We start from the raw sequence: 21000 nt of genomic DNA, 5'->3' as shown, positions 1-21000 counted from the left end.
AAAATAGATTGTGGGTACCATAAAATCCAGTAGTATCTCCTTGATGAAGGCTTGATTTTTTAGTTAGAGTGTGTTGAGGCAATTCATCAAGGAGATACCATAAAATAGATTGTGGGTACCATAAAATCCAATAGGTTTTACTTTGTACTGGGTCAGTTTCAGTTTCATTTCTAGGTAAACCAACCCGATTGGGTCGGTTGGAAAAACGCCAATAAACCAACCCAACCCAAGCTGTGAACAACCCTACCTCAAATTGAAAGAATTGCTACAAATGTTGCTTCTTGTTGAACCACACTACCATGGGCATATAAGCAACACCGCTAATCACTACTGCTACAAATCATATTTATACTAGTAGTTAGAGGGTGGGACAGGAGGGGTTGTATCAATTAGACTGTTTCTAGTGCCTTATCATTATCTACAGTCCTATACACAAACTAGGCCTTCCAATAGCTTCCTCAATTTGTAATAGTCCATAAGGCCATGTGCTACGGACCGGTGAAAGTTATAGAAAATTAGGGTTCCTATCACCAATAAGTTTCCTCATGGTGAGGACAACCTCTTTCATTGATAAGGGAATGGGGTTGGGATTCTTAAATCCAAGCTCACATGTGAACCTTGTGGTGATGTCCCTAATCCTCGACCACCACCACCTCCTCTAGAAAATCACACTATCCATGAGTCCACTATGTATGTCTCTTTCCTCTATTGCCCCACCCTTGCTCCAAAGGTCTTTTTATTAAGTAGTTGGTACGTACAACCAACACACCCATATAGCTTCAAAAAGTCTTGAATGTCCAGGTTCTCCAACCAAATGCAATATTTAGGATGCATGCCTCTGATGACTCTTTGACAAAATATTTCTCCCTCACATGCTCTTAATGACCCCACCAAGACTCCTTTCTAACCACATGATGAAAACCCCTAGGTTTCCTCATGTTCCAAAGATCTACCATGTCAACCTTCATACCATGGTAAACAATTCTGTTAGAAACTTCTCCACTAGATCCTTCCAGGTTTGAATACTATTATTGCAAAGTTCCCAAACCATCCGTACACTAGCCCTGTGAGTGCATTCAAAAACTCTCTAAACTTGAGGTCTCCATCTGTGGAGTAGGGACAGATTGTGTCTTCAAACTTAGATGTTCTTCGGTACTCCCTAATTTTCCATCATACAACTATTTTGCTACTAGCGATTGATATCCTAGCGAATAGGTTTTTTGTGTGATACTAATAAGGTATGCCTCTAATAGATTAGATGCTAGTTGGGTTTTCCTCTTGGGATGAGGGGTTGTAGGAAATCCATCAGTTCTTCTTTAGTATAAGTGTTGAATGCAGCCTCTCCACTATCCCGGTGTCACTGTTCAGCTTATATTTACTACTCTTGGCAATAACAGCTGGTGCGACACCAATGGTTGTGGTTCCCCTAAAGTAGATCAAATTGTTGCCTTCAAAATGGGTTGAAATCGAATAGGTTCTATGATTCGTTGTCATGCTAGTGGAACTATCCACTCTCCCGACACACGATTGTTGTTTCGGTTTCTATGCTACAAAATTGTTTTGTTGCCATTGAAATAGTTAATTGTATTTCTACTCCATCCAATCTCTACATTCAAACTGTTGCTCATCCATCTTACTGAAGTAGTCCTCTAGACCGTATGTCTTCCCTACCAGACTGGCCTAATTATTATCTAGATGCTCCTTATCATCTATTGTTGGTATGTTTACCTTTGATGTTAGAGGATCTAGTTCTGTTAGGTCTTTTGGCAACAATGGTGGTTGAATTTCACCCAACCTAGTTGGTTGTACTTTGTGTGGTGGAATTTTCTCCTTTGAACAATACTATAACTAGAGGTTCTTATTTTATGTTGATTGGATGAGGATGCTTTATAGGTCTTGAAATAGAGAGAAAAACACTGCTAAGGTTGGGAAAGGTTAGGTTAGAAGAGAACTGGAAACTCTGAAGAATTGCTAAGTCAAGAAGAAGATAAAGGTCCCTAAAAACTGGAAAAAGGAAAAACCTCCACTTAGGCTCTAGTTCCCTTACTTGTAGAAGTAGGGAAGCAAGCTACATGCATGAGAATGCACATTTCAGAATATTCTTGGCCTTAACCAGCATGCGGGAGGCAGATCCCAACTTTCTTTCCTTGGTGGAATGTGTCCAAAGGGACTATAGGTTTATTGTTAGGCCACATTTCTTTTATTGTTATCCTAAAGCAAAGTTCGTTGCTAATGTTTCATGATTGATGTAGTACGACATTCAAACCAATTGAGTAAACATTTACAAAGTTGGTTTTCAAACACCCATCTTAATACATATAGGAGGAAAGTAGTATTTGATATGGGAGACTATATTTGGGCCATTTTGACAGAGGAACGCCCACCGGTTGGGCAATGTGGAAAATTAGCACCAAGGAAGGTTGGACCATACAAGATAATTGAAGTCATAAATGAGAATGTTTACAGATCAAAGCTACCCAGCCATATACATATATGATGTTTTCAATGTCAAACACTTGGTACCGTATGTTGGCGATTAGTCAAATGATGATTTGAATCCAATGACAGATCTTCCCAACCTAGGGAGGATGATGCAGTACAGGAGAAGACCAATAAGTTATTTGCAAGTTGGGACTACTCCAAAACACATAAGAAGCTCAAATGACGTCATTAATCCAACCGAGTAATCAATTACCAAGAAAGCACCAGCACAAAATTTCCATTTTAGTTTGAATTTACCAAGCTGTCAGCATAGGACTTCTACTCTAGTTCATAATTACCAAATTAGTATTATATTATGATATCCGAATTTTTGTTCAATTAGGATTTTCTTTTTGAAAAGTTTTAGTATGTTTCTATTATGGAGTGTTTTCATAGATTATGAAGCTTTCTTGTATGAGACATAAGGGTGTATGTCTATATAAAGAGTAGCTAAGGGAAGACTAAGAGAGTTCTTTTTTATATTGAATTTTCTCTTAATTATTCAGTAAAAAATTCTTCTTCCTATTAGTTCGACTTCTGTTCTATTTTTTGAAGCTTTTCTCAACGTGTTTCGTTTCCATACTACACCAATGACTGATAATAGGTAAAAATTTCGATGCATGTTCATTAATTAGTGTGATAAATATACAAAATTCTCCATTTTTTATTTATTAAACTATTTATTTTTTCATAAGATGAATATAACATTTTTTTACAAAGATTTTGCACTTTTTTCTAATTAATTTTTATATTTCTAAATATTTTATAATCTTCTTTATGATTTTTGATGCATGAGTCAACCCACTGAAACTGGATGGTTGCGTTGAAGTAGTGATCCTGAAGTCGGAGGTAAAGTGTCTCCATTTTCAGGTTGTTTCTTAAAACATTATGAAAAAGAAACATTCAAGCTTGTACTCCATCTAGAGTTTTAGAGCGTTTTACAAACTTTAATGACTAATTTGGGTTGTGTTTGGTTGCATTGCCACATCTACTTGCAACAAGACAATTGTTTCTTCAATACAACACTTGGTACCACTGTTGTTTCTTCAGGAATCCTCAAATTAGGTGTTTCTACTATTTGTGGATTAATTGATTATTTAATATGATGTGATAAGACAATTTCTTAAAAATTTGCATCGACAAACCTAAAGCATTACAAGTAAAAGTGGCAATAATACCAAACACAACCTTAGTAGCCCACACCAAGATTGACCATCAATTTGGTATGGCGTTAAAACATAATTGGCTAGATTCTCAGCTAGATGTCTAAATCAGCGATTGTTGAGAATTTGCTGCTTCTAGAGCAAAAAAGTTGTGCATGAACACAGAATTTAGAACTTCAATTCCTTTGGAACAAGTGAACATTCTACCTAATTTATTCTTTTTGGACACGCATGGGGGATAAAAATTAAGACCAAAGTGTAAAAATTAATACATCTTCACTCTTTTTGGAGGAACTAGAACTTATATTTCTGGAGAAGAAAAAGTAAAAACTGAACAAAAAAAAAAAAAAAAAACATATACATGTACACTTGGGACAAATAAATTAAATGTATTTCACCTGTATTTTGTTTTTTTTTTCTGTAAATGTATTCCAACCATTAATGCTTGCTTATATAAATTAGTTTACTGCACTGCACAACCTCCTTATCTCCCCCAAGGAGCCTGTGAGAGGATTGATATCGCCCATCTTTATCATGGCAGATGCAAAATCTGATTTAAAAGTATTAGGTCTCTTGCTATATTCAGTGACAATGCTGTCTGTGGATCCTCCGCTGAAGAGAACTTGATCAGAATGAAGGAGACCCTTTCTCTGGATCAGATTCTTGAAGTAGTTATTGTCAAAAGAGTTGGGTGTGACCAAATCTAGAGGGGCCAAATTGCCATCCCCTGAGGCGTCAGTAGGACAACGACGTTTCCTTGTGCTTGCAAAGCCAGCATCAATGTCACTAGAATTATCATATATCCGGCCTCGGAATGTCAGGCAGCTTGCTTGTCCTATGGTGTGAGAACCTGAGAGGGCAACCATATCTCTTGCACTGAGACCCTTCTTAGCAAACTGGCCGATAAGTGTGTCAAGGCTTGCTGTAAAGCTCGGAAGGTCGCTGTTAGCTAGGTCTGGGCTTGCAGTGGTGGAGTCTCTTCTTCCAAGCTTCACTGTCCACGATGGGCCTCCCACCTGAATTAATTTTCAGAAATATATATGAATGACTGAATCTAGATCATCGTTTAGTAGTGACTACTCATTCAAACGTCCTTACGGGAGAAAATTATTGTAAAGATAAAGAGCATAATTTTAGTACTCACAGCGACAGATGCATCCCGTGCGGCAACAGCAAGGATGTCTGCACATGAGACAACACCGGGACAGATGCTCTCCACCTGAGCTTTCGCCCTGTCTATGACTTGATAACCTCTTGCTGAGTTATGATTAGGGAGAGCATTCTTCTCGCTTCTGATTGAAGAAGAATCGTCAAGTAAAATTGATGCATCGCAACCCTGGAAAATGGTCATCACAAGGTTCAGAGAAATTAAGAACTTACCATGCTTAATTGGGAGAATAAAGAAAGAACGTAAGGGAACAATATATCACAAGTACCTGAACAAAGCAGTCGTGGAAATGAAGGCGAATGAGTGATGCAGCCATTCGCCTCTCCGTTGAGACAGCGGATCGAATGACAGTTCTGATGGTGTTAAGTGCACTCGGACACGAATTATCATAGAAGGAAGGCGTCAACTGTGCTTGAGTTGGTGTGATTGGCCATACCAAAAACATGGTAACAACGATACAAGATAGGGAGAATCCCGAAGCTCCTCTTGTACCCATATCTACCAACCCAATCTTTCTCTCTCTCTCTCTCAAGCAAGAGATGGCACAAATGAAAGTACTGGAGAAATAGTAGGCAAATGCTTCGTCTCAAGCAGTTAATGAATGTATAGAAACGATATACAAAACAAGAACGAAATGCAATGAGCAAGAACAAATGCAAAGCTCATTTTATAGGCAGAGCATGCACGTAGTAGTTTTTCAGGGTGGCTGATGACCTGGTCTGGAGTCGGCTAACGCGTTATTACTTATTATCAAAGGTTGTTGAATTTCTTTTGCATGACTCATTCAGCCATTCTCTTAACTTACCCTCATTAATTACCGATCATGTAACTCAACGCCGATGTGAGACGATCTCAATTTGTCTCTTCTTTCTCATATTTGTTTCTTGAAATTTAAGTTCAAGTTCAGAATTAATATATTAGAATTGACAAGTTTGGAAAGTCAAAAAGCCAAAAACGTGTATTCAACGCTGACAGCTGCGCAAGACGGTGCCGTTTTATTGGTGGAAAGAGAGGACGTGGAAGATCCACCCATCAGTGGCATGAGATGACATCTTCTGCCAACAAAACATTTTCCAAACCTGGCCATTTGATCCGTTACCCTGTTTGACCAGTGCTCTGTAGGCTGTGTTTGTTTGCAATGCAAATAAATTTGTATTGATTCGAAACTCTGATGGTGCAAATAAATTTTAAATTTTAATTTATTTTATGTAATTGCATTACAGATGAAGTAAATTAAGACAAGAATAAAATAAAATCTAAAATAAAATTAAATAAGAATTTATATTTCTTTCATTTGCACTCCCATGCATTTGTATTAGTGAAAATAAAATAGCACTGCAACCAAATGCAGCTGTAGCGTTCCCGTTAGGTTTCAGGAAAACCCAAAATTCTGGGGATGGGGTGGAATTTGTCCACCCTGCACTAGGCCGACCCAGATCCATCCTGACTATAGTATATAATTCTTAATGTATATTATATTATATTTATATAATACGTACAATATTAAATTAATAAATATATTATATTATACTATATTGCATATATTACAAAATATAATATAGTTTTAGGTAAATTAAAAAAATAAAAAAAAATACATTTATAAGTAGGAATGACTGGAATAGGGGCCGCCAGGGTCAATTCGGGGATCTCCATTTTCTAAGAAAGGAAGATGGGGTTGAGATTTCTAGCCCTGATGATGGGTGAGAATGGGGCAACTATTTGAACCAAGGCAGAGAATTAGAGATCACATCTCTCCTCACAAGGGGCCACCCGAATATCTCTCACAGCCCCTTGAGGGGAGGAGATGTGAACTCAGAGAACTATATAGCCTTATAGGGCATGCAAAACCCGGCTTCGAACGCCCAACCCTGTAGCCGGGCAAGTAAAAATCCCCGTTAAATTAGCTTATCTGGAACCCTTCAAAGTAGCTGAACCAGCTTTAGCTTCCAGCTAAGCCCTTCATAAAATGCACCAGATCAATGCCGATGGTAGCATGTTGGGCTAAACCATTCATCGTATGTCATGTCAAGGCTTAAAGAGTGGTGTACATCGTACAAATCCTCATGAGAACCGGACATTACTGAATTAATCACGTATGCCACGTCATCCCGAAGTCTGGATCCACATGTATATATGTGACATTGTGTATGTATCTTGCTTAACCAGTATTAATATCTATAAAACTGTTGACGATTGGGACTCGAATGAGCCCTGCATTAAACGACAGAAAGACAAAAATGTGGTTGGCAAGCCTAGGCTTAGCTATCCATCAAAAGTCAAAAGTCAAATTAACGCTGGTTTGAGTCGCTTTCTAAAAAGGGTACACTCGTTTGAGGGTAAGTGTATGCGAGTCCCTCGACAAAGACGTGAAAGATAAACATCAATCAATGGATAATCTTTTGGGTCGTGTATTGTCTTCATAAATTTGCATTGATTATTATTATTATTATTATTATTAGATTAATTTCAATTATTTCTTGTGAATTTTTATTATATTTTAAATTATTTGTAAAAAGAGCCTTAAGACATTTACATTTGTGAACAACAAAGTATTACTTTTCGTTTATGAATTGTTAATTAAATAAATATGCATTATTTCATATGGATTTTAAATTAAAAATACTCTTAAAATTAATAATGTTTTATTCATTTTAAATAGAATCTAAATTTTAATAATGAATTTTAAATTAATAACTTTTGTTATCTTTAGTATTTATATTATTTTAATTAAATTTTTTGTGGATTTTAAAGTTTATTAATTATTAATTTCATTAATTTCTCTATTCTTCCAGTGCTTTCATAGATGAAATGGTCTCATGGTTTAACTAATTGACTAAGTGTACCCTTACTGTTTGAAATTTGACTAACACTACCCCTACTATTTCTGACAATTGTCTAAGTCTTACCAATGTCGTTAAACATGGACAAAAAATTCTAAAATATCCATTTTACCCTTTAACTCAAACATTTGATTGATCAATAAAATTACCTTTTTATCCCTCATTTTACCATTTAACTCATTGTAGCTGCCGCCGATCTCTACTCGAAGGAAACAGTACAACATCAGTTGTCGTTAATCTCTAGAAGCATACTTGCTGGCATTGGAGCCAATTTGCCTTGCGGTCTGAACCTAAAATCTCTCACCAAAATACCAAGAAACTCATCCATGATTTGTCAGTTTCTTTCAGCTTCCCCAAATCTTGGCGCAATTGAGATGGGAGGGGAGGATCCAAATGAGACATTCCGATTCTCAGAGTGCTAATTAGGGTGAAGCAAGGTGGGGGATTTATGGAACGCCATTCGATCTCAAGTGATGTGATTTGTGATGAAGGTAGAACAAGAAAAGGTGGACCAGAGATTGAGGATGCATCCGGCGAGCCTAGCCCCTTGCTTCAGTTGATGAGTCAAAAATTGAGGATGCAGCTAGTGATCGAAGGAGTTGTACTATAAGCTAATGGACCAAAGATCGAGGATGTAGCCAGCGAGCCCAACCCCCTTGCTTTTGTTGATGCACCAAAGATAAAGGATGCAATCGATGAGCCCATCCCCCTTTCTTTAGACGTCGACTGCTGCTATTACCTGAAAATCGAAAATGAAGAGAAAAATGAACCAAATCTTAGATCTTAGTATCTATCAGATCTCAGGAGATGCCGGTCTGGCCCCTTTCTCTCTCTCCTTCTCCTTCTTCTTCTTCCCCTTGTTCTCTCTCCCATGTTTCATCACCGCCGTTAGCAACAGACCCCTGCAGCTCCACCCTTCTCTCTCTCTCCCCTTCTTCTTCCCCTTCGTTCTCTCTCCCCTGTCGATCTGTTTCATCTCCTTTAACTTTGACCACAATAAGGGGATGAGGCCTCTATGTCTGTGGATGAACTTGGAGAAAGATGCTGATACAGAAGTCGATGATCGATGTTGCAGAGAGACGATGACATCACTATAACATGGTTGAAGCTCATTTCCAAGGATTCATCAACCCATGAACCACCCCTACCATAAATCAGACATACGAGGGTCAGGGGGAAGATTTCAGCTAATTGTTGGCACTGCCCTCAACCTTCAGGTACAGTGCGGCGATTGACTAAGATGGAGATGACTGTAGGAAGATAGAGGGAAGAGAGAGAGGTTAGAGGAGGAAGGGGGTGTCGGGTCAAGAGGAAAGGGATGAGGGTAAAATTAGGTTTTAAAAAATTTTAAGCATTACATGGTATCACATATGTACGGATTTTGACGAAATATTAACAAATGCTAATCGTAAAGATAGAACTAGACAATTGTCACAAACAACAAGGGTAGCGTTGGTCAATTTTCAAACTTCAAACAATAAGGATTCATTTAATTGAATCAATTATCACAACGATAGTTTAACAAATTTACCCATTTTGGTATCACTGAGGAAGGGCTAGCTTTTGTATGAGTGTTGGGAAGTTAGATGGTAATAGTAGCAATAGGTCTGTTCACGGATCGGGTTGGGTTGGTTTACTGCTATTTTTCTAACCGACACGACCTGATCGAGTTGCCTGAAAATGAAACCGAAACCGACCTTATCGGTTTGAGTCGGTTTGAGTGCTTAAATTGAGGGCTAAGGGAGTAAGGGCGGACCAAGTTATAAGTTACCAAGAAAAGAGAAAGTCAAATTGTGTTAGAAAAAGAAGACTAAAATTTGGAATTTTTAAGAAGGCTTCTAATCTAAGTAAAAAAGACACTTAATTCTAATTACCTATTTGGTGTAAAGGACCTTAGATAATAAGATCATTTCTTTAAACTTTCCAAAAAAATTCAAAAAGCTATTAATAGCATTAATGGCATTCTTTATCTTTCAATGCTTGCCATTAATGGCATTATTAAAAAGAAGACTAGAAAGTAGAAACTATAAGTAACCAGAAAGTAGAAACTAAGTTAGGTACTGGCTAAGAACTAAATTAATTCGGATTGGTTTGATTTCGATTTTCATGTGTGGAAATTGAAACCGAATCAATACACCAGTTTATGCTTTTTAATAATCCGAAACCGATTGACGCTAAAAAAACTGGATGACTCGGATTGGGTCGGACCGAGTTGGTCGGTTTGAATTTCTTATGAACAGCCCTAAGTAGCAGGAAATGGGGTTGGATAGCGTGAACATTTCCTCTCCAGATATCTAATACTGAGAATCTTGGGTGGTTGCCCCTCGAGCGAAGAGGTAGATCGGTGGTCGATCCTCTTGTGGCGGAACCTGAAGAAACCATCGGTTAGAAGACTAGAGTGAAATAAAGCTTGTGGAGCTCTACACTCCCGAAATTCATATCTTAATGGTCTACATTTTTCGTTGACGCCCTGGACCCAGTGGGCATGCTCGAAAACTCAGAGTAGCGGTTTCTGCAAAAGGTGGGTCAGAGTTTTCGGAGTTCCGCTCTTAGGCTGGTGTTCGATGGTCTTCAAAAGAGATCGGGGACGCAGTGGTTTTATCACTGCGGATCTGAACAATCTGGCTTGGAAAAACCTTGAATCTCTCCGCTTATTGGTGTGGAGCAAGGTAGATCGTGACATCCCAAAAAGCACAGAGTTCATAGTCCATTAGTCCGTGGCATCCGATATCTGCTGCGGATCGTGGTGGAAGATATTGAGACCCCGATAGAACGAAGACCATTGAGGTGCAGCAGAGGGGTTTTAAACTCACGACTGTCCTTCCTGCCCCAACCCATGGGTAAAAGACAAGATTTTTGTAATTTGTTTCACTCCGTTCCAGCGTCTACGGATCATTTTTGGGGTTTCGGTGGATCCTTTGTTACCTGTGGGTTTCCAGTGGCTTTCATCAACCGGAGACAACGGAAAAGAAACAGAAAATGAAAGATTCAGAAGGTTTCGCCTTCTTGGGAAGACTGAGAGGCAAGGGGAAAGAATCTTCAGTCGTCGCCGGCGGCAGTAGGTACTGAAGCAGAGGGCTCTTCGAAGAGACAGTCAATGCTGGCAGCTGATTTTGCATCTGAGTCGACGGCTCTTGTCTGGAGTTTCGTAAGATCTAGTTCCGTTGGAGACCTGGCCGCCGGAGAATGAAGGAGAGGTGGTCTTCCCTTACATCAAAGTTCTTGGATTGGGCTTATCTCAGTTTGGTTTTGAAGCCCACTTCTTCAAAATTTTTTCCAAGGTTTGTAAAGTTAAACCATAATTGGCTAGCAGATGGCTAAATCAGCAATTGTTGAGAATTTGTTGCTTCTAGAGCAATAACGTTGTGCATGGCCACTGAATTTAGAACTTCAATTCCAAACAAGTGAACATTCTACATCTTCATTCTTTTCGGACACACACGGAGGATAAAAAGACCAAAGTGTAAAAATTAATACATCTTCATTCTTTTTCGAGGAACTACAACTTATATTTCTAGGGAAGAAAAATTAAAACATATAGACACTTGGTACAAATAAATTAAATGTATTTCACCTGTATTTTGTTTTTTTTTTCTGTAAATGTATTCCAACCATTAATGCTTGCTTATATAAATTAGTTTACTGCACTGCACAACCTCCTTATCTCCCCCAAGGAGCCTGTGAGAGGATTGATATCGCCCATCTTTATCATGGCAGATGCAAAATCTGATTTAAAAGTATTAGGTCTCTTGCTATATTCAGTGACAATGCTGTCTGTGGATCCTCCGCTGAAGAGAACTTGATCAGAATGAAGGAGACCCTTTCTCTGGATCAGATTCTTGAAGTAGTTATTGTCAAAAGAGTTGGGTGTGACCAAATCGAGAGGGGCCAAATTGCCATCCCCTGAGGCGTCAGTAGGACAACGACGTTTTCTTGTGCTTGCAAAGCCAGCATCAATGTCACTAGAATTATCATATATCCGGCCTCGGAATGTCAGGCAGCTTGCTTGTCCTATGGTGTGAGAACCTGAGAGGGCAACCATATCTCTTGCACTGAGACCCTTCTTAGCAAACTGGCCGATAAGTGTGTCAAGGCTTGCTGTAAAGCTCGGAAGGTCGCTGTTAGCTAGGTCTGGGCTTGCAGTGGTGGAGTCTCTTCTTCCAAGCTTCACTGTCCACGATGGGCCTCCCACCTGATTTTCAGAAATATAAATGACAAGTTATTAGTGTATTCTGAATTAAGCAGCTATAAAGTTATACATTTATATGCAGAGCAAAACATATATTCTTCATGAGAGAAGATATCATCATCAAATACTCACAGCGACAGATGCGTCCCGTGCGGCCACAGCAAGGATGTCTGCACATGAGACAACACCGGGACAGATGCTCTCCACCTGAGCTTTGGCCCTGTCTATGACTTGATAACCTCTGGCTGAGTTTTTATTAGCGGGAGCATTCTTCTCACTTGTGATTGAAGAAGAATCGTCAAGTAAAATTGATGCATCGCAACCCTGGAAAATGATCATCACAAGGTCAGAGAAATTAAGAACTTAGCATGCTTAATTGGGAGAATAAGGAAAGAACAATGACAAGAACCTGAACAAAACAATCATGGAAATGAAGGCGAACGAGTGATGCAGCCATTCGCCTCTCCGCTGAGACAGCGGATCGGATGACAGTTCTGATGGTGTTAAGTGCAGTCGGACACGAATTATCATAGAAGGTAGGCGTCAACTGTGCTTGAGTTGGTATGATTGGCCATACCAAAAACATGGTAACAACAATACAAGATAGGGTGAATCCCGAAGGTCTTCTTGAACCCATATCTACCAACCCAATCTCTCTTTCTCTTCTATCTGGGCACAAGTAATCCAAGAATGTTTTCTTTTTTCTGAAACAGCTAAGCTAATAAGTTAGAGAACTTAGAACAACCATAAAACGAGAATGCAATGAGAAAGAATAAAGAGCAAAGGTCCTTTTATAATTATAGGAAGGGCATGCACGTGATAGTTGTGGTGGTCATCAGGACTGCAGCTAGTCGGCTAACGCGTTTTCAAATGATGTTGAATTTCTTTCCCATAACCGATTCAACCATTAATTCTCTTTACTCAGCCTCTTTAATTATTTAACTCAACGCTTCATACAAATTCAATGGAGATGTGGGACGAGTCTCTCTCTGTCTCTCTATTCCTTAAATCTAACTTTATCTCCCTGTCTCCATTCATTTCCTGATGCATTAATAATTGAAATTTTAAGGTTTTGATTTAGTAAAGTCGAACTGTCAAATTTGGAAATGTCAAAAGCCAAATACGTGTATTCAACACTGACAGGCGACAGCTATGTAATTTGGTGGCTGTGATAGCCATGTGTGTTACCATGAGTCCTGTGATTCCACACATCGCATATATCATGTTGGAAGGTTTTAGGGACAGATTTTAGTATGAATAGATCCCGGCTTAATAATTATAATATTTTAGCAGGGCCTTTCGAGATCAGTTGGGTTCTCCTGCCAATGAATTTATAAGTTTCAACACCCTTTCCAATAACATAATCTCAGACTATACATCTTAACATGAGTTTGGATCTCTTGCAAATAAAATACATTTCAACACCCTATCAATATCATTTGATATCTCACATCTCATATATGGTAAGTCTCATTTTTACGGTAGGTCGTAGTTTCATGGTGAAATATGTGATGTCAGATCATAATGGTAGGGTGTTCGAGCGTATTCTATTGGCAGGAGATCCTAACTCATATAGAGTCATGAAGAAGCGTGTTGGAACGTATATTATTGGTAGGAAAACCGACTTGATCAAATTTGGGATTACAAAATTGTATCCCAATATAGAGTCGACAGTTTCTTTCTCTTTTTTTCATTATATTGTTTTTATCATGGTTTTTAAAATTAAATCGGTCAGGGGTTCGGTTATCGATTCGAATGATTGACCCATTTTAATAAAAATTAAAAAAAAAATTAAAAATTAAAAAAATGGTTAAAACTGTTCAAACGGTTCAAACAGTTAACCGGCCAGTTCAACGATTTACTGACCAAAATCAATGATTTTAGAGAAAAAAGCGATTTTGGGGAAAAAATGGAACCGGTCCTGACTGGTTCCCAGTTTTTCCGGTTCAATCCGGTTTTAACCATGGTTTCTATTTTGATTTGAGCAGGACCAGACCCTGTTCAAGATATATGTTATAATTCAGTAGATGTACAAATCCTCATGGGAAACTGGACATTTCTGGATCAGTCACGTATGCCACGTTAGCCTGACGTCTGGATCCAAATGTATATATCTGACGTGGTGTATCTTGATGACCTGCAGTATTACGTGCGTCTTATAAAACCATAAGGCTTAGTTAAAAAGAATACAAAAATGTAAAATCTTATATTTTGTATTATTATATATATATATGTTTGTATTTGTATTCGTACCAAACTGAGCCTAAACGATTGAAACTCAAATGTGAGCCTCGCAATCATCTGAAACACGGAATGCTAACCACACAAGCACTGATGCACCGCGTGCATTAGACGAGAAAGATAACTAGAAACTAATGTCTTGAGCCGTTGAGCGAAATGTTGATAATAAATCCAATAAGAAGATGACTAGTCAAACTCTGACCTCCTGTTATCAAGCAAAAGCCTTAATTGTGTTTTGGAAAGAGAAAAGTCAAGTATTGTTTGTTTCATGAATTCATGACGTCTTAAAATACAGCAGGTGAGGTGATGCACTTATTTGAGTGAGTCTTTGACGAAGACGTTAAAAGAAAACGTCAGGTCAATATTGATGGGATGGGACTCTCGGTTAATATTATATCTATATTATGTAACAGAAATAGTTATATTTAATTATAGGTTCAAATTATATTTTTTCAAAATAATTTTCTAAAAATACAATACATAATATGGTTAGTAAATGGAAAAAGTAATTTTCAATATTACACAATTTTTCAACTTCCAAAAGTACATTAGATCATTTTTAATTTTCAACTTTTTCTTCTCTCTCTCTTCCATCCATTTCTTTGGAATCAATGGTAGGAACTAGACCAACTAGACCTGTTCACACACAAGAGAGTATTCGCAGGCCACAGAATTCTCTCTTCTTGATTTCAACACTAAAGAGGATCTGATGTGTTTCTTGTTGGTCTCTCTCAAGGCTACCGCCCCCTCCTTCTTTTTGTTAACTTAAAAGATCAGCTCCTAATCCCATTAGGAGGTGCTTATCCAAATCATATTTGGATCAGCATTCTCTTCTAATGATAAGGATAAACCCTTATCTTATCTGCAGATTAAATTAGCTTTATCCAAATCCCATTAAGAGGTTTCTAGATCTGAATCACATTCAGATCTGGACTCTCTGAGTGGATAGGATTAAGACCCTATCCTATCTGCTAATCCATCTCAGAATTCGCCCCTAAATAAATAGCCCAGTTCGAAATGGGCTTTAGGCCCATTAAGCTTATGTGCTCACTCAACCTTTCTAACTGTTGCCCAGTTGGGCTTCCTTGTATGGCGTGAGACCCAAGCATTGATCTACACATCAGCCACATGGGTTCGGCCTAGCCTTTGTTACAAGGCCTGGTCGAATACACTATTAAAGATAGTGCACCCCCTGAAACCCATCAAATGAGCTCTATGGGCCCAACACTTACCCTAAGTGGTCCCTGGGCCAAGCCACCTTGTAACACCCAGGGACTGTGGGTAGATGCAAGATTAGCCCATCAGGTATTATCCTCAATGGTCTTACACTTAACCTTTCAGCCCTTAATGATCATACACTGCCCGACAAGAAAGGACCTCTCCCTCGGCTGCAAGGAACAGTGTTGCACTCTCCACTTATATGGATCCCGGGAATTAAAACCTTTTGCAAACATTTTAGAAACCATAATGTATATACTTTTATATAAAATATACTTTGCAAAACAAATTTTAACGGTTGAAATTGGCTGCCGGCAGTCTTGGTTTCCAACAGTGAGAGTGCATCCCCGATCATTACCTTTGTCCGACAAAGGGGCTGATCCTATCACTATGATCACCCACTCAGATGAATTATTGAATTGTCCCAACATACCCAGGTTTTGACCCCCGCTAAGGATCTCACTGATTGGTACATCAAAGACAGCCCGATCCGACACCTAGTGCAGTATCATAATCGAGTCTAGGGGTCGGGTGTAACTTTCTAGTTTTGCCCATCAATCTCCAAGGTCCAGGGCAATACTGGAAATCTGGTCCAGTTCAAAGATTCAACTAATCCCACATTGTATGTGCCTAGGGTCTCACCCCGGTAACTGAGACAAGCCACCCCAACCGACTTGGTGGCACCACAGTGTCAGCCTTGTCAGGATAGGTCTCCCCAGACCGACCCACTGGCTGTGAATATTCTAAACTAACACGAGTCTCAATAAGTGTCTAGTTTAAGGGTATTACACAGAAACATACCAAGGGAACATGAATCAAATATGCACTTTTATTCATTTACAATAAACTCATAAAGTACATCGATTTTGATTGAAGCTAAGGGCATACAAAACTGTCTAACAATTTGTCCTAGTGTTGTCTCATATGCAGACATCCTTTTTGTTGCCATACGGGATGCATCTGTCGATGCGAGTACTAAAATTATGCTCTTCTTTTGAGTAAGGACTGTAACCATGCTATCTTCGAAACAACCTCAACAAGTTCTTGAAATTCAGATTCAGTTTTGGATCATGCAACTGTAGCTTGTTTGTGGGTCCTCCAAGAGATCAAGTTTGGGACAAAATACACTGCATACCCTCTAGTAGATTTTTTATCACCCAGACATCTAGCCCAATCCACATCACTGAAGGCTGAAAGTGTGAGATGAACAGCTGGTTGAAAATGAAGTCGCATGTCAATCATTCCTTTTAGATATTGAAGAATTCTTTTAATAAATTTCCTATGTGTATCAGTGGAGTTCCGGGGGAATTGACAGGCACGATTAGTTGCGAATGCAATATCAGGCTGAGTCAATGTGGCATATTGAAGTGCTTCCACAATGATTCAATACTCAGAAGGGTCAAATAAGAGAGTGCCATCGAATTTGGAAAGCTTCTCATTGAGAGAACCTGGTGTAGAAACGGGATTTACTCCATCTAGATTACATTGGTAGAAAAGATCATAAATGTACTTGTGTTGGGAAAGCATGAGCCCAAGAAAGTAATGAAGAGTACCGAGATCTTGGATAGCAAAAGCATCACCTAGTGTGGAGACTACCTGAGAAAGGAGCTGAGAGTCATTGGAGGTGACTATAGTATCATCAAAATATACCAAAAAGAAGATGATGGCACTTTTTGACTTGTAGATGAAGAGAGAGGAGTTGGCATTAGAAGTAAAACCAAGCTTAAGTAAATGTTGACTTTACTTCCGAAACCAAGCACGAGGTGCTTGTTTCAACCCATAAAGAACTTTCTGCAATCGACAAACATGATTGGAAAAATAAGATGCTCGAAGCCTTTAGGTTGTTGAAGATAGATTTCCTCTTATAAATCACCATGGAGAAAAGAATTTGAGACATCCATTTGTTTGATTTTCCAACTAAATGTGGAGCAAGAGATAGAACAAGCCAAGTGGTAACCGGCTTAGCCACCGGACTAAAGGTCTCCCCAACATCAATACCAGGCTACTGTGAATAACCTTTCATGACTAAATGTGCTTTGCATCGCCAAATGGAACCATTAGGGTTAGTATTAAGATGGTACACCCACTTGCTACTGATCACATTCATGTCAGGCTGAAAGGGGACTAGTGTCCATGTGTGGTTTTTGAGGAGAGCATCAAACTCAGAGCTCATTGCCTCTCTCCATTTTGGATATTTGGAAGCTTGATTGAAACTAGTAGGCTCAATGATGGAGGTATTTAGCTGAGAGACAAAGGTTGCAGGAAGTGGGTGCGAGTTGAGAGATGAGCATTGGCACGACTATTGGTAGATTGAGAGCGGGTCACCATTGGATGGGTGTGGTGTGGCGGCATAGGTTGAGTAGTACGTAGCAAAGAATCAACCGTGCGCACACGCTACTGAATGGGACAAGCATCAAAGGAGGATTATGGAGCTGATGCAGTTTGTGACAAGAGTTGTGATGGAGAAGGTGATGCCAGCTGTTCTGGAGGAGAAGACTGTTGGAGAAGATGGGGTCACTGTAACTTTGGAGGAGAAGCTCTGAGGCGCGTCTGAAGACACTGTCTTTAGAACGTTATTTGCCCCCACTCAGTTTTACTGAGTTTGTTGTTGGGTTACAGGCAAATTCGTTCCTAGGATACAACAGAGCCTTGGACAAGAATCTGCAACCAACAAAGTTGAAGAGTCTCCAAAGAAACATTCTGTGAGACTGTAGCAGACCAGACTGAGAGAGAAAGAGAGAGTGAATTTCGAAATTGTGTGTTTTGGAGTCTGATTCACGCTCCTTAAATAATTTGTGAAGAGGTATGAAGAAAAGGTACGTGCTGGTTTAGAGAAGGCACCTTGAACAGTCACAATTTCAAACATTGTGACTGTTTAAAAAGTAGTTAACAGTTGGTGACTGTTAACTTTGAATTGTGCCTCTTGATCACACCCGATCGAATTGTCACCGTTGATCTCATCAATGGTGATCAACGGTGATAAACGCACAAAAAACAGACGCGAAGTGCGAGTAAAGTGCGCCTCTAAAGTGCCTCATTGCGCCGCACACACACGTGTGTGCACGTTGCCCGGTATTGAATCCCCATACTCTCCTCTACTAATTCTAAAGAGTATAAATCAACACCTATTGAAATACTGAAAACAAAAATTATAATTTTCCATTGTGGGACAAGTTCAAAACTGGGTTTTGTAAGAGAAAAACAGATTTTTTCAGTCAAGTGTACAGGTGCAATTTCTCATGTAATTGATCAATCAAACCCATTGGATTTAATCTCTCATGAGATTAAAATCCAACAATCCCTCACATTGATTGATCAATTACATAGTTCTCTCTCAATCTAAACTACTATGACACAATTATGCATACAAAAGGTGTTTATCAACTTAAACATCTTGTTAGTATAGTTATCTCAGAGCCTTGTCAAAGTTATTGGTGGTAAGACCTTAAACCAATTACTCTCAAGACAGACCGGAGACACCTATACACACAAAAATGTCCAGTCTCTGCAAGAGTTTCAAGTTTTGCTTAGCATTGTTATGGCCATGTGCTTCTTTCCTGGTTTCATGAATAATCCCGAGAGCAAACCCAAACCCTCATGAGAAGCGGCACCACTTCTATGTTCACATAGGTGAAGTTCCACTATGTGCTCTGTTATTTGACACATTTCAGAACTTCATTAAGAGTTTATCTCAACCACTCATCATAACGAACAACACTGTTTATGTTGTGATGGGAATTTCTCAATGTCAGTGCTAACAGTCACATTGTTGTAACTTGTTGTTACCCATTAAACCCAATACTGATGGTTTTCAGTTCAGGTTGGTTTACCATTACAGGTGACTAAGTAAAGGGTTTTAATCCCATCTCTTTGGTTGTCATTCTTACCAATTCTCTAGCCAAGCCCTTGGTAAGAGGATCAACCAAGTTTTTACTTGCCTAACAAATTCATGTCTCAGACTTATATGTCTGGACTTACCATTGTAGGTACCACTGTAGGCCCTTGACAGAGTTGCCTCACTATTACAGTAAATGGAAATTGGAGGCATAGGATTAGGCCAAAGTTTTATGTCTAATAATAAATTCTTAATCCATTCAACCTCTTTTCCAACAGCCGCTAAGGCTATGAATTTGGATTCCATGGTCGAGTGAGATATACAAGTTTGTCTTTTGGATGCCCAAGAGATTGCACCCCCACCAAGGACGAAAATTCATCCAGATGTGGACTTGTTATCTCCATTACCGGTAATCCAACTTGCATCAGTGTACCCTTCTAGTACAGTTGGATAATCACAGTAAAACAAGCCAAGTTCCCATGTTCTCTTGAAATACCCAATAACTCTCCCAATTGCCTTCTAGTGCTCTGCACCGGGATTACTTGTAAATCGACTGGGTTTACTTACTACAAATGCAATATCAAGTCTGGTACAAAGCATAGCATACATCAAGTTTCCTACTGCACTAGCATACTCAAGTTGTGCAATTGCTCTACCAGTATTTTATACTAGCTTTATACTAGAGTCATATGGCGTGCTATATTCTTTAAACACTAAATGCTTAAATTTCTCAAGTACTTTCTCAATATAATGTGATTGGCTTAATGCATAGCCCCTACTATGCTTTTTAATTTGTATTCCCAAGATTGTATCTACTTCTCCTAAATCTTTTATCTTGAAGATAGAGGATAAGTAGTTTTTAGTTTCATTTATATCAACCATATTTGTACTCATAATAAGCATATCATCAACATAGACATACAATTACTCCATCATTTTTAGTGAATTTTGAGTAGATGCATCTATCAGTACTATTATGTTTAAAACCAAAAGCTAGAATGCAAGAATCAAATTTCTCATGCCATTGTTTAGGTGCTTGTTTTAATCCATATAGTGATTTAACCAGTTTACAGACTTTCTTCTCGTTTCCAGGAAGAACAAATCCTTCTGGTTGTTCCATGTAAACCTCTTCATTTAAATCATCATTTAAGAAAGCAGTTTTAACATCCATTTGGTGAACAGACAAGTGATAAATGGATTCTAATGCTATGAGTGTTCTAATAGAAGCTGTTCTAGCCACTAGTGCATAGATGTCAAAGTAATCAATCCCTTCCTTTTGACTAAATCCTTTGGCTACCAATCTATCCTTAAAAGTTTGTACAGTTCCATCAGTGTTGTATTTTCTTCTAAACACCCATTTACATTTTATTGGTTTTGATCCTGGAGGCAGGTCTACTAGTATCCATGTGTTATTTGACATTATTGAATCCATTTCATCATTTATAGCTTCCTTCCAAAAGGTAGCATCTCTAGAGGTCATGACCTCACTATAGGTTTTTGGATCATTTTCAATGTTTAGGACAATAGGTATCTTATCTAAAATCTTCTCTTTATCAGCCTCAACCAAAAATACAATTGACTGAGTGGAAATAAAATTTGAACCTAAGTGTTTCTCTGTTCTTTGTCTTTGACTTCTTCTAAGTCCTATTGTAGGTGTTACATTTGTGTCATTTCTTCTTTCAGTCTCATTGTTATCAACAGGTATTGAGATCTGAGTTTCTCTATCATTTTTTATGGATTCATTTTCTGTAGGTTCAGAACACAGTTTATTTTCAAAGAATTCAACATCTCTAGTTTCAATTATTATGTTGGACTCTAAATCTAGAAGCCTATAGGCCTTGCTATGTTCTGCATATCCAACAAAC

The 21000-nt window shown here is 38.7% G+C and overlaps 2 protein-coding genes across 2 annotated transcripts; both read right to left on the bottom strand.

Moving 5' to 3' along the window:
* Positions 1–4053: 4053 nt before the first annotated feature.
* LOC148855569 (lignin-forming anionic peroxidase-like) lies at positions 4054–5309 on the bottom strand. Its single transcript, XM_088986595.1, has 3 exons — positions 5081–5309; positions 4789–4980; positions 4054–4660 (listed from the first exon to the last, which is right to left on the bottom strand). Exons 1-3 carry the CDS (start codon positions 5306–5308, stop codon positions 4103–4105), a joined length of 978 nt encoding a protein of 325 aa, XP_088842721.1. The 5' UTR covers position 5309; the 3' UTR covers positions 4054–4102.
* A 5791-nt stretch (positions 5310–11100) lies between these two features.
* On the bottom strand, positions 11101–12580 carry LOC148855568 (lignin-forming anionic peroxidase-like). Its single transcript, XM_088986666.1, has 3 exons — positions 12251–12580; positions 11974–12165; positions 11101–11844 (listed from the first exon to the last, which is right to left on the bottom strand). Exons 1-3 carry the CDS (start codon positions 12476–12478, stop codon positions 11287–11289), a joined length of 978 nt encoding a protein of 325 aa, XP_088842792.1. The 5' UTR covers positions 12479–12580; the 3' UTR covers positions 11101–11286.
* Between the last annotated feature and the right edge of the window lie 8420 nt (positions 12581–21000).

Source organism: Nelumbo lutea, chromosome 4 (assembly GCF_056320005.1).
Source record: "Nelumbo lutea isolate HS-2025 chromosome 4, American lotus-T2T, whole genome shotgun sequence".
Taxonomy (NCBI): Eukaryota; Viridiplantae; Streptophyta; class Magnoliopsida; order Proteales; family Nelumbonaceae; genus Nelumbo; species Nelumbo lutea.
This window is presented reverse-complemented; position numbering and strand designations above follow the sequence as displayed.

Coding starts and splice junctions, on each gene's coding strand:
- LOC148855569 (XM_088986595.1), bottom strand. CDS start 5,308: ATGGGTACAAGAGGAGCTTCGGGATTCTCCCTATCTTGTATCGTTGTT. Junction 4,981..5,080: donor TCCACGACTGCTTTGTTCAG/GTACTTGTGATA, acceptor ACCATTTTCCAG/GGTTGCGATGCATCAATTTT. Junction 4,661..4,788: donor CACGGGATGCATCTGTCGCT/GTGAGTACTAAA, acceptor AAATTAATTCAG/GTGGGAGGCCCATCGTGGAC.
- LOC148855568 (XM_088986666.1), bottom strand. CDS start 12,478: ATGGGTTCAAGAAGACCTTCGGGATTCACCCTATCTTGTATTGTTGTT. Junction 12,166..12,250: donor TCCATGATTGTTTTGTTCAG/GTTCTTGTCATT, acceptor ATCATTTTCCAG/GGTTGCGATGCATCAATTTT. Junction 11,845..11,973: donor CACGGGACGCATCTGTCGCT/GTGAGTATTTGA, acceptor TCTGAAAATCAG/GTGGGAGGCCCATCGTGGAC.